The sequence below is a fragment of the Erythrolamprus reginae genome, chromosome Z, assembly GCF_031021105.1.
Source record: "Erythrolamprus reginae isolate rEryReg1 chromosome Z, rEryReg1.hap1, whole genome shotgun sequence".
Taxonomy (NCBI): domain Eukaryota; kingdom Metazoa; phylum Chordata; class Lepidosauria; order Squamata; family Dipsadidae; genus Erythrolamprus; species Erythrolamprus reginae.
Genome location: NC_091963.1, coordinates 94,183,864 through 94,197,768, shown reverse-complemented (window position 1 = coordinate 94,197,768; position 13,905 = coordinate 94,183,864). Strand labels below are relative to the sequence as shown.

At 41.5% G+C, this 13,905-nt stretch overlaps 1 protein-coding gene across 1 annotated transcript in view; it reads left to right on the top strand.

The window, feature by feature from the left end:
* Positions 1–11,829, top strand: part of LOC139153853 (mucin-12-like) — a 32,894-nt gene extending 21,065 nt beyond the window's left edge. The window contains exons 6-9 of the mRNA XM_070728270.1: positions 2,642–2,804; positions 4,590–4,754; positions 7,793–7,899; positions 11,805–11,829. Of these exons, the coding sequence (XP_070584371.1) occupies positions 2,642–2,804; positions 4,590–4,754; positions 7,793–7,899; positions 11,805–11,815 (446 nt within the window). The 3' untranslated portion in view covers positions 11,816–11,829. The remainder of the gene's footprint in view (positions 1–2,641; positions 2,805–4,589; positions 4,755–7,792; positions 7,900–11,804) is intronic.
* Positions 11,830–13,905: the final 2,076 nt, after the last annotated feature.

The window sequence follows — 13,905 nt, the reverse complement described above, 5'->3', positions numbered from 1 at the left end:
TGTTGCCACCATTGCTGATAGTTGTTTGAATCCATGGTTTCCTGTGATTCTCCCCTTATTCCAGTTGTAAGTTCAATGCAGTCCCTTATTGAAAGTTAAATTCTGTAATACTTCTGCGAAAGTCATTATATAGATCTCTTTTTTCCTTCATTTCCATCGCTTCAATCTCTGTGGAAGCAATTTCTCCAGATGTCTAAACAAGAAATTTTTCAATAGCCTAATGCATCACTTCCATTATTTCCTCTGCAGGAATCATTATGTTATTTTTAATATAAAGTAAATTTATTTCTCCCCCCCCTCCAGAATTCATTCAAAGTTCAAATTCAGTATTAACAATGTTTTCTCTCATTTCTTATTTGTTGTCTATTGGGTGTCTTTCTTTCTTTCTCCAAGGTCACATCTGGTTACACAGTCCACAACTAGACAAGCCTCAATTCACATCTCACAGAACAAGTCTTCCACCAGCAGATGGCACCACCACTTAAAGACCAAATTCCTTTTATATATTTTATATTTATTTTAGAAGCAGGAAAAAAGTTTAGATTTCCTTTTTTCAAAATCTTTTAAAATTCACATTGTAAGACAATGAATCAACCTGGGGTTTAGCTGTAACTTTCTGAATCTTTCCAGTAACAATGGAACATTTCCGATGTTGATTAATCGCATCCCCCTCTCTTCTCTTTATCTTTAACACGCAAGTCCAAAAAGCCAAGTTCTTAAAAAGGTTTTTCCCTCTGGCAAAATAGCTCACCTTAAGTGCTCTCTTTCTCTTCCTCCTCCAGCACAAAAACTTACAGTCCCCTTTCTTTCTGAATGATTTCCAACTTTCAATTCAATTCTTTCTGTTACGTAGCCGCGGCAGCTAAGGCAATCTGTGGAGGATCTTTGCACCGCCACCAGTGGAGGATCCAGGCAGGTTCTCCATGGGATTTGCTAACCCCAAAACAGATTGCCCACCAAGTCCCCTTCTTTACCTCTCCTTCAGGGAGGATCTGGGCTGATTAAAAAAGAATCAACACTCCCGGTGACAGGAGCATGGGGAACTCCATATTACCGTGGCAGTTGACCATGCCCCTCTCTTCTTTCCAATTTAAATTGACTTTTTATGCAGCATCCCAAGGGGAAAGTGGATAGGTTAGGCAACATTGGTTCAGTATATTGTGCAAGGATGCCACTTACCATACTTTTTGGAGTATAAAACACACTGGAGTATAAAACATACCGGAGTATAAAATTCACCTTAGTTTTGGGGGAGGAAAATAGGGGGAGAGGAATCTGCCTACCAGATATTCATTTGGCTAATGTCCTTAGTCTGGTCAGCTTCAGCACATTATTTTATCCCTGGTTAGGGCTTTTTAAAAAAACCTTATTCAGAGAGAGTAACAATGAAAGAGTTTGCAAGCCAATAAGAGCTGGGAACATTATTAGCACCTGGTTAAGGCTGGAGATAAACATTCAGAGCAAGTAGAGCAATGAAAAAAGCTTACAAAGATTTAGGGCTTGGAAAACATTCTTCACAACAGTAATAACGAAGGAGCCTGCAAGGTAAGAGCTGTGAAGATAGTTAGGACCTAGTTAGGGCTGGGGGAAAAAACTTCGAAAAAAGGCTACATTCAGAGTATAAGATTCACTCAAATTTTCAGTCTCTTTAGGGAGGAAAAAGGTGCATCTTATACTCTGAAAAATATGATATCTACTTAACAACTTTGGAAAATACCAGTCAACATCCTGAAGGCATATGTCTCTGAGGGAAACCACAGTGTTGTTTCTCTTGCAGCTCAAGTCAAACTAACATGGAAATGGTGCTCAGCCCCAGAGAGAAGAAAGCATTTCAGCAGCCACTTTGTTGATGGAGTGTATCAAATGTTACCTGTAGTAAAAAATGGGCTTGGAGAAGAAGGAAAATATTTTAAAACTAGAATAGCTAAGGGCAAGTTTAATCACAGTGGATTGGGAATAGAGAAAACACTATACTTATCTAGTATTCCTTAACAAATGGAGAAAAATCCAGAAATATTGAGGAAGTATTTGAACAATAATGGAAAAATAAAGTGGAAAATTTAAGGTTGAGGAACAGGGATGAAGAAAATATAAATGGTTTAAAAAAAAAAGCTTAAAGTCAACTTGGCCATAAGTAAATACTGTATTATACTATAAATAGTTCACAAACTTAAAGAAAAAAGTTAAAGGTATACTATAAGGACACATTTATGCTATGGTTATAAGGACATGAGGAAAAGCCCAAAGAAAGGAAAATATGAGTTTTCAATCCCCACTTCTGTTTTGTAATATAATTGTAGAGCTTCCTTGCAGAGCTATGCAACCTATACTTTTTTTCAGTTCTTACAATCATCGCAATCACACACACCGCATTGTAGTTCCATCATAATGACAACTCATTCTTGCTCATCTTGCTATTCTTTATTTTCTACCATGCCATAGAAGGATGTTTTTCAAAACTGCTTTTATACTGTACATGGGGAAGTTTGCGTGGGAACAGAATGTTCTTGCTATGTCTGAGCAAATTTGCTGTATTTCAGTCACAAGTTTATAGTTTGCTGCAGTACAGTTTATTGATTTGAATCTACATGTATTACCAATATTTCATTATATATTTAGCACCTTTTCCCCTCCCCTCCAGATCCCTGTAAAAATATTACTGATCCGAAGTATCACAAGTATTATCATCCCTACCAAGTGAATGGTACTCTGCGCTGTGTCACAAAATGTTTCAAAGGCGCTCCTGATTCCATGAACTGCTTCAATGGTGTTTGCCAAGTCTTTGAAATGGGTCCCCACTGCATGTAAGTAGACAGACGGAGGAGGAATATCAAAGGAATCCTTAGATCCATCAGCCCACCAACTTGAATAGTTACTAGTTCTTTTTTTTAAAAAAAGTAATTCTATTTAATGTATAAATATTAAAAAGACATCAAATATTTTATCATGTGAATACATCTTCAACTGCATTTATGTTTTACAGTACAAGACAACACATATCGCATCACATTACATAACCCTAACTCTCCCCCCTCCCGAACTGTAGGTCAAGGCAGTTCTTTCCTTGTATGTTTTCATGGCCTTCCCAATAAATGTGAAGATAGTTCCATGGTGACTCCCTAAGACACCGTATCCCTAAGAAGGATATGGTGAAAGTCCTGAAAGAAATTGCTTCCAAATGGCTTCTTCCTCTATGAAATCCTCTAGGTGGATTTCATGGTTCAACACAAGAGATTCCCAAACAGTGAAGCCATAAAATTACGAACTGGCACAACTAAAGTTGGGTATGAACTCAAAGTTCTGCTTCCACTGTGCAGTGAGAAAGGTGTTGTCATTTTTCCAATCTTCATGTAGCAGCAGATTCAATAACATTAATTAAGGCAATTCAAACTCTCTTTGGGGATAGCAGATGACAAGATCTGCCTCACAGCTCCTGCAAAGAACATGTGATGTTTGTATGCAAAATATTTTTTTCTTGAACATTCATACCTAGCTAACAGTAATACTCTTTTCAGTATTTTGGTCTGCCTCTGGAGACTATTCGGAATGTGGAACTGGCCCAAAATGCAACAAAATGCTTACTGATATGTCCAGTTTGTTTCAAGTAGAATCCCAGACCTTGCAAACTTTGCTTCGATTCCAACATATTTCTGGATACCTTGTTGTTGCCTGCAAAGCTGTTTCTGGTTTTATTCCTCAATCTCTACAAGCCTATTTCCTCAAAGCAGACCTTTCCAAACCTATGCACTCTATTTGGAAATATATCCGATTGGACTTGCTCTCTTTAGATGGCCTGGGTGCTGACAGAAAATCTGGAAGCTTTTTCCATAGCTATCCCAATTCTGAAATTTTCAGAAGTTAGCATGGCTCTCTGCTTACTAATTCTAGTTAACCCTAGCTTACTAATTCTAAAACCAGCTGAAGGCCATTATTTACATCAAACACTCGAAAAGTGATGGCGAATCTATGGCAGGAGTGCCACAGGTGGCACGTAGAGCCATATCTGCTGGCACACGAGCCGTTGCCCTAGCTGAGCTCCAACATGCATGTGTGTCCCGGCCAGCTGATTTTTGGCAGACACAGAGGCTCTGGGAAGGCGTTTTTGGCTTTCAGAGCCTCTAGGGGAATGAGGGAGGGTGTTTTTTTACCCTCTCCCAGTCCTAGGGAAGTCTTTGGAGCCTAGGGAGGGCAAAACACGAGCCTCCTGAACCCACCAGAAGTTGGGAAACAAGCTGTTTCCAACCTCCAATGGCTGGGGTGTTTTTACCCTCCCCAGGCATTGAATTATGGGTGTCAGCACTTGTGCATGCACGATAGCGCGTACACATGCTCATACGGCACTCGAGGAAATAAGGTTCACCATCACTGTACTAGAACATAGGTTGCAAAATTTGACATCAGCACAGGTCCTGAAAATTGTTGCTTGATGCCTACTTTTATTATATTATTTGGTTTTCATGTTTTTATGTTTAATTATTTTAATTTTACAATCTTAATGATGTTTTTGAAATGCACAACATACAAAAGGTGTAAAATTTAAAAAATTAAAAAGAAAGAGATTCTTTATCAATATTTCTTTTTTTCCATAGTTGCAATAATTTGGACATGTTCTGGTACCTGGACAGTAGTTACTGCAAACTGCCTGTCCAAAAGAATGCCCTGGGCTTTGGTCTTGCCCTGGCTGTGCTCTTCGTGATCAATATCATCCTTGTTATTTTTCTCATCAGAGCCAAGCGGAAGAATTCCAGAAATAGGTAAGAAGCACAAGTCCAATGTGACACAATAACCAAGGAGAACACAAATCCTTATACCTGATTTGAGGAGGAGTTTAAAATGTGAGAACGCTCAGAAAACCTGAAATGTTTAATATATAGAATAAACAGTTATTCCTGATTATTTAAGCATAGGTCCATTCCAGAGCTTGGTTCCAATTTTTTTACTGCAGGCATGGCTATTTTTGTGGGCATGGTTTGATGATCATGTGACTGAGTAGGCATGGCCAACTTTAAGTCACTCACACCCACATCTCAGTCCCATGTCTCCTACCTAGCCACACCCACAGAATCCATCAAAATTAATGTTTTGCCAGCTCAGAGGCTGGCAAAGAAGCCTGGCTTTCCCTGGCCGCTTTCACCTCAGCAGTGAACGAGACGTCCCACAAGGTGTTCACGATCCCTTCACCTAGCCTCCAAACCAGGGCCAGCTGTGGCTCATGGAGGGAAGGCATCATGGCAGAGAGGAGCCGCAGAGGCACCCCAGTGAGCAGGAAGGATGGCAGGAGGATCCCCAGCTGCCCAAGCCCTGTCATAACCACCTGGGCTCTTCCTCCACAGCCCTTCTCACCTTCCTGGCTTTGGCATTGGGACCTTCCCAGCCCAGCAGAATCAGGGTGCACATACGCAGCTACTGGTCTCTCTTTCCCCCAGCCCCCTGGCTTCCTTTGCAAGCCAGGAGACTGTGGGAAATGAACCAGGGCAGACAGGGAACACGCACATGTAAACATCAGTCTGGATGGGGTGGATGGGGGACTAGTATGACCACAACTTACCTGTAGGCAGGATTATTGTTATTGTTGCTGTTGCTGTTGCTGTTGTTGTTGTTGTTGTTGTTGTTGTTGTTGTTGTTGTTATTATTATTATTATTATTATTATTATTATTATTATTATTATTATTTAGATTTGTATGCCATCCCTCTCCGAAGACTGATGCAGCTCAGTTGGGATGCAGGGCAGGCATCACATGGGAACTGAGAAGGCAGCTTAGGCAGTGAGGAGTGAGTGAATGGGTGAGGCAAAAAATAAATAAAGCTGAAAATAAGATGTAGACACATGTGCAGTGCCAGAAAGTTGTCCTCTATCCATGTGCAGAAGAAAGAAAATAACCTGGGAAATTCAAACAAAAATTTTAAAAAGAGATGGTGGTCCCCAGGCATTGGCACCAATCATACCAGCCAGTGACATCATCATGATGTCACCAAGCGGGCCGCTACCAATGCGCCCACACCACATCACACTAGTAGGAACCTACCCCTGGTCCATTCATTTGGTTTGATCCATCTTTAATATGGCCCATTTGTTACAGGAATAGATAACAGCATCTCCCTTCCAATCCACACAATTGCAAATATACCCAGGTTTTCCAGCTTTCTGGGATATTATGTGTTTTGTTCCATTTTAGCAGCAGCTCTAGCTTTGACTGACTGCAATATCAGGTGTGTCTCCTCACTTCAAACATGAGGTTGCTGCCCTATGCATTGAGCCCTAGATTTCCAGGCTTCAATGTTCTTCATACTTTTTTTAGTAACATTTCAGTCAATTAAGCAATGGCTCACATTTACTTCTCTCAACTAGTGAGAGAAGTAAATGTGAGGGCGCATACATGCAGCCACCGGTCTCTCTTTCCCCAGCCGCCTAGCTTCCTTTGCAAGCCAGGCGACTGTGGGAAATGCACCCAGGAAGAGAAGGGAAGAGAACACACAGCCAGATATAATGTGCAACTCTTGCATTCCAGTATCTGCCCAGAATTGTCCAAAATCTCATCACTTTCCTTTCTTGAAAAAAACCTCTTTAAATTGCAATAGTATAGCAATATTATGTCATTTATATGAAATGAATCTTCATTTCTACAAAGCAGAACAATAGTGTTACAATAGGATGGGGAGAGAAAGAGAAAATGGTCTAAATTACTGTTCATAGCAGAAATGTGGGAAGGTGATATTTATTTATTTATTTATTTATTTATTTATTTATTTATTTATTTATTTATTTATTTATTTATTTATTTATTTATTTATTTATTTATTTATTTATTTATTTATTTATTTATTTATTTATTTATTTATTTATTTATTTATTTATTTATTTGCTCGGCACGGCTAACAACAATAATAAGACAATATAAACAAATCTAACATTTAAGTTAATTTAAAAACCCTAATTTAATAAACCAATCATACATACAGACATACCATGCTTAAATTTTTGGTAAGCCTAGGGGGAGGACAATATTTCAGTTCCCCCATGCCTGATGACAGAGGTGGGTTTTAAGGAGCTCACGAAAGACAAGGAGGGTGGGGGCAACTCTGATCTCTGGGGGGAGCTGGTTCCAGGGGTTGGGGCCGCCACAGAGAAGGCTCTTCCCCTGGGTCCCGCCAAACGGCATTGTTTAGTCGACGGAACCTGGAGAAGGCCAACTCTGTGGGACCTAACTGGTCACTGGGATTCGTGCAGCAGAAGGCGGTCCCGGAGATATACTGGTCCGGTGCCATGAAGGGCTTTATAGATCATAACCAACACTTTGAATTATGACCGGAAACCGATTGGCAACCAATGCAGACTGCGGAGTGTTGGTGTAACATGGGCATATTTAAGAAAGGCCATGATAGCTCTCGCAGCTGCATTCTGCACGATCTGAAGTTATAGGTTATGTGAAAACATCCATGTTTGCAAACCCATGGGGAGGCAGAGAAAAAGAGCCAGGATGGAAGGGAGTGGAGGCTGGTCCATGTGGGAGCTAGCACAATTTGCCTCACCTTCTCTGCAAAAATGAGAAATGGAAGTCCAATCCTATTGCCAACTATAGACTAAAATTTCTGAAGTTGGCTTAGGAAACAGCTAAGGGAGATAATTGCTTTTGGGCTCAATGCAGAATTGCCCTAACAGGTGAAAGGATGCCATTTTGGAAAAAGAAATATTTGGCTACAGTGCAAGCAAATAATTTTAAAAAATCATCTGTCCCATGAAAATAAGCTTTACCTTGTGTTTTTAATATTGACCTGCTTTTCTGATTGCAGCTGGTCAGTGGATGGTGACACCTGGTGTGGAGAGGATGCAGATGAAGAATGGATACCTCCAGGTGGTTTGAACATTATGAATAAAACAGTGGCCTCATCCTGGGATGGTAAGAATTATTTTCACCATGAGGAAGATGACATCTGTGGTAAGCATGGGCAGCACAGAAGCCTTCTGTCTTGAGGCTCAGGATTTTGGTTTCCAGAGTTTAGACAAGCAGTGGGTTGCTAACAGTATGGTTCTATGAACCAATAACAATGGTGGTGGGAGATTCCACCAACCCACCCGAGAAGGTCCTGCGCAGAAGCGTCATGTGTGAGCACAAGCGCACGCACAAAACCAGTAGCAATGGAATTTAGAACCCATCACTGGTTTAGACCAAAAGTATGATGAAGTGTAAGGAGATGTCATTATGCCCTTATAGACTATGGATAGAGTGTTGAGAATATGTATGTCTCATAGTTATTCTAATGCTACGGGTTCTTTTTCTTTAGAATATCAAGACAGAAATAAAACCTACCACTTTGCCGAGTAAATACTTCACTGCAGGTGTGTACAGCTCGTTTTCTCTTCTATCAAACAGAAAATGCATAATTTTCTAAGTTAGCGCTTCTCAGTCTGTATGACTATAAAACATGATGGCTTTGGAGAATAGAATTTACTTTATCATAGATGAATTAGTTAAGATGGAATTTTGAATGATCATAGAAACATAGAAGACTGACGGCAGAAAAAGACCTCATGATCCATCTAGTCTGCCCTTATACTATTTTCTGTATTTTATCTTAGGATGGATATATGTTTATCCCAGGCATGTTTAAATTCAGTTACTGTGGATTTACCAACCATGTCTGCTGGAAGTTTGTTCCAAGGATCTACTACTCTTTCAGTAAAATATTTTCTTATGTTGCTTTTGATCTTTCCCCCAACTAACTTCAGATTATGTCCCCTTGTTCTTGTGTTCACTTTCCTATTAAAAACACTTCCCTCCTGGACCTTATTTAACCCTTTAACATATTTAAATGTTTCGATCATGTCCCCCTTTTTCCTTCTGTCCTTCAGACTATACAGATTGAGTTCATTAAGTCTTTCCTGATTCGTTTTATGCTTAAGACCTTCCACCATTCTTGTAGCCCGTCTTTGGACCCGTTCAATTTTGTCAATATCTTTTTGTAGGTGAGGTCTCCAGAACTGAACACAGTATTCCAAATGTGGTCTCACCAGCACTCTATATAGCGGGATCATAATCTCCCTCTTCCTGCTTGTTATACCTCTAGCTATGCAGCCAAGCATCCTACTTACTTTCCCTACCGCCTGACTGCACTGTTCACCGATTTTGAGACTGCACTGTTCACCCATTTTGAGACTGTCATTTGTTAAGTCTTCTGGTACAGTTGAACTGTAAAAGGATTTTGACTAGAGGTGGGGGTCTTTCAAGGATCTTTATTCAGCCTTGTTCTTTTGAAATGTTTCATAAATAATGTGTCCTTAATTATGACTAGTTGAAGTGGCCAGCTTGCAGTCGATACCAAATTATTCAAGACAGGATTGTGTTCTAAATTTTTTACTACTGGTTTCTGCACATGCTCAGAAAGAAAAATTAATTTTAAAAAATTAAATAAAAAAGTGGCGGTGCCCAGGGACCGGCAATGACTGATCCTGTTCAGTGGGTTGCTAAAGATCTGAATTGGAGAAACCCATCCCTGATTTAAAGATGGCAATACATAAAATGAACTGATTTATTTATTAGAATTGGTTTTATGTGATTTTATAACTTCAAGTGAAATGCTTTAATACAAAGTGGAATACTTTAAAGAATAATGTACAATACGTATAATATGGTACAGTAAAATATATATAGCAACAATAATAATAATAAATGCTATCAACGTAAATTCAGTATGATAACAACATCCTGCCATTACATACAACATTAAACAACCAAAGTTACCTCAGTTCAGGCACATTTCTAATATTTGTCCCAAATGGAGATCTAAAAAGCCACATTTAAAAATATTATTTTCAGAATAGCAATAGCACTTAGATTTATATACCACTTCACAATGCTTTTCAGACTCTCTAAGTGTTTTACAGAGTCAGCATATTGCCCCCAACAGTCTGATGATCACTGGTCCCTTGAATTGCATCTGGAAACAAACTATTAACCAGTCCACTTTTGCAATATTGTTATATGAGAATATAAGATTTTGGTTAATATGTGGGTTTCTGCATGATTTGCGGTTTCTGAGTGGTCTTCGGTGGCACATTCATGTTCATCACACTGCAGCCGTCCACTTAGGAGAGTAACAAGAACAGGGGTGATCAGCAAAGGGCAGCTATTAACGGCCCTGCCGGAACTCTCTGGGAGGGGAGCGCACACATGCTCACACACACACACACACACCCTTCAGCTTCTTCTGCATGCGCAGTGTGCCATTTTGCAAATCCCCGGTATTTCTGAGAATCTGATGGGAGAAGCTGGCTTTGTCCTCCCTCCCCCTTTCCCCACTGGCTGAGCAGCGGACGATGTTTCCGCAGCACCCAAATGGCCCCTCTCAGTGCAGAGCTCCACTTCGGGCTCAGCATTGAACTCCACTCTGGAAAGATCTACCCGGTCCCTTGCCAGAGCAGACACCTCTTCTCTTCTGGACCCAAGACTGCTACTTCTTTCACTGACGCCCTGAGCTCCCATGGGGGAGAGGAGGAGGGGTGCCCAGCCTGGCCAGTAGAAGTGGGAGGGACAACCTGTCATTTGGTCTCCACCAAGAGGACCTTGTGAGAGGGAAAGAACTGACCTGGCAGTGTACCGCTCTCCACCAAGCCCAGACCCGGATGAATAGGCTGTTGCTCAGAGGGCAAGGGGAGCAGACAGAGTGCCCCTTCTCTGAGCAACAACTTCCCTCCAACACCGTGACGTCTTACCTTTGCAGAGGTGGGTGAGGAGCAGAGAGGAGGGGCACTCTGTCTGCTCTCCTTGCCCTCCGAGCAGCAGTCGATTTGTCTGGGTCTTGGCTCGGCGGAGAGCGGCGATGAATTGGGCCTCCAGCGCTGTGCTCCTGAAGGCAACAACTCACTCGGGGCAGCTGCCATCACTGCTTCGAGAGATGCATGTGGCTGTGGCCTGGAGAGCACAGCATACCATGTGGTTGGAGCTGGGGGCCATGTTGCTGCTTGCTGGAGTAGCGAGATTCGGCTGCTGCACATGCACAGAAGCCGAATCTTGCGTGCAGGGCATGTGCATGGCTGGCATTTTTACTGGTAGAACAGCATTCCACACCGTGGGGGCAGTAGCCCACCTCTGGGGTTGACTATTACTAACACATTTAAAGAGCTATAAAAACAATATCTTCCAAATGGATGAGCAGGTTCATCTTTGGAAGCTATTTTATGTGTTTTCACTGATAGTAGTATACAAATCTATATGCTGGTTGGTCTGAATCCTGTGGATGATCAGGAAATAAAACCTGGAATTGTAGAGAGTGGTACAGTGAAAGTCACATTCCAAGGCAGGGTGTCAAACTCAAGTCATCACATGATATATTGTGACATCCCCCTTCGCTAAACTGTGCGTGGACCTGGTCAGTGCATGATGCATCCAGCCCAATGGCTGGGAGTTTGACAGTCATGGTCTAGGGCAGGGGTAAACAAATTTGGCTCTTCTATGACATGTGGACTTCAATTCCCAGAATTCCTGAGCTAACATGATTGGCTCAGGAATTCTGGGAGTTGAAGTCCACAAGTCATAGAACAGCCAGCTTTGCGTACCTCTGGGTCTAGGGTATGGCATTTTTGTGATTCATTGATAGATTCCAAGTTTAAGGCAATCCCCCTGGGAAGCCAGGAACTATGTGATTTTCTCTTCTACTACATGTTGGAAATAAAAAGTCATTAGTGGTCACATTCCACTTAATTTAAGTTGTATATTATTTTAAGAGTTAATATCCTTATGTCATACTTCTTTTGAAGGAACAGCAAACTATCAATTTATCCTTTTTTTTGTGCTTGCATTTCCAGAAGCGAACTGAATTTTACCGTGGGACTTATCCTACATCTTCCTCTTCCTTCCTACATCCTAACCACTGTATCAAATATCTACCTGTGGGCTGATGGATCTGATAAATGGCATTGCTAAAGTCTGACTTCACAATTGTCTTAGTTTTTAAATCATCAATTTGTTAATAAACCAAAGAAAACATTGAAAAAGATATTTAATACAACAATCAATTAAGAATATTGAAATTGCTTAAATAAACAATTTTATATTCCATTGAAGGGGGAAGAAGTTTATAGTTGTTTTTTAACATGATTTAGATCCCTCTGATCTGCATATATGTTTTTAAATGATATATGATTCACCAGAGTGATATGCTTGTTCTGAAATTTAATATAATTGGAGGAATTACAATAATCCTTCTGTAAATGTTTTCTAGTTTGATTAAAGAAACTAAAGAGCCCCAGTTTTTCATACTTCTTCTGTAGTTTTAATTTAATTTAATTTAATTAAAGATGTGTACTTAAATAAAATGTAACTTATTTTATTTAATTATTTTAAATTTACTGTGATTGTTAAGGTGCTGGCGTAGAAACCAGGAGACTGAGGGTAGCACAGTTGTACCTCTACTTACGAATGCCTCTACTTACGAACTTTTTGAGATATGAACCTGGTGTTCAAGATTTTTTTGCCTCTTCTCACGAACCATTTACTACTTACGAACCCTTGCTTCTCTATTTACTGCTACTGCTGCTTCAAGCAGCTGAGAGGGACAGTGAGAGGGGAAGCGGTGGAGGGTGAATCGAGCAACAGCGAGAAGTGGCGACTGGACGAAGGCGAAAAGAGTGGGAGAGGTGGCAAGCAAGACAAAGCAAGAGTGGGAAGAGTGGGAAGAGGGACAGCAAAAGGTGGACTCATAGAACTCAAGAGAGGGGAAAGGTTTGGGGAAAATAATCAGAGTGGAGAGGACAAAAATGGGAGGCAAGGACTCCTGGAGCTCATGAGAGGAGAAAAGTGTGGTGGAAATGATCAGAGTGGGGTGGACAAAAATGGGAGGTAAGGAGTCATGGAGCTCAAGAGAGGAGAAAGATGTGGTGGAAATGATCAGAATGGGGTGGAGAAAACGGGAGGTAAGGAGTCATGGAGCTCAAGAGAGGAGAAAGGTGTGGTGGAAATGATCAGAGTGGGGTGGACAAAAATGGGAGGGAAGGACTCATGGACCTCAAGAAAGTAGAAAGGTGTGGTGGAAATGATCAGAGTGGGGTGGACAAAATGAGAGTTAAAGACTCATGGAGCTCAAGAGAGGTGAAAGGTGTGGGGGAAATGATCAGAGTGGGGTGGACAAAACGGGAGGTAAGGACTCATGGAGCTCAAGAGAGGAGAAAGATGTGGTAGAAAGGATCAGAGTGGGGTGGACAAAAATGGGAGGCAAGGACTCCTATTTACTGATACTGCTGCTTCAAGCAGCTGAGAGGGACAGTGAGAGGGGAAGCGAGGGGAAGCGGTGGAAGGTGAATGGAGCAACAGCGAGAAGTGGTGACTGGACGAAGGCGAAAAGAGTGGGAGAGGTGGCAAGCAAGACAAAGCAAGGTGAAAAGAGTGGGAAGAGGGACCGTGAGAGGTGGACTCAGAACTCAAGAGAGGAGAAAGGTGTGGTGGAAATGATCAGAGTGGGATGGACAAAATGGGAGGCAAGGACTCATGGAGCTCATGAGAAGAGAAAGGTATGGTGGAAATGATCAAAATGGGGTGGACAAAATGGGAGGCAAGGACTCATGGAGCTCAAGGTGTGGTGGAAATGATCAGAGTAGGGTGGACAAAATGGGAGGTAAGGACTCATGGAGCTCAAGAGAGGAGAAAGATGTGGTAGAAATGATCAGTGGAGTGGACAAAAATGGGAGGGAAGGACTCATGGACCTCAAGAAAGGAGAAAGGTGTGGTGGAAATGATCAGAGTGGGGTGGACAAAAATGGGAGGCAAGGACTCATGGAGCTCAAGAGAGGGGAAAGATGTGGTGGAAATGATAAGAGTGGGGTTTGTCAAAAACAGGAGGCAAGGGCTCATGGAGCTCAAGAGAGGAGAAAGGTGCGGTGGAAATGATCAGAGTGGGGTGGGGAAGAACGG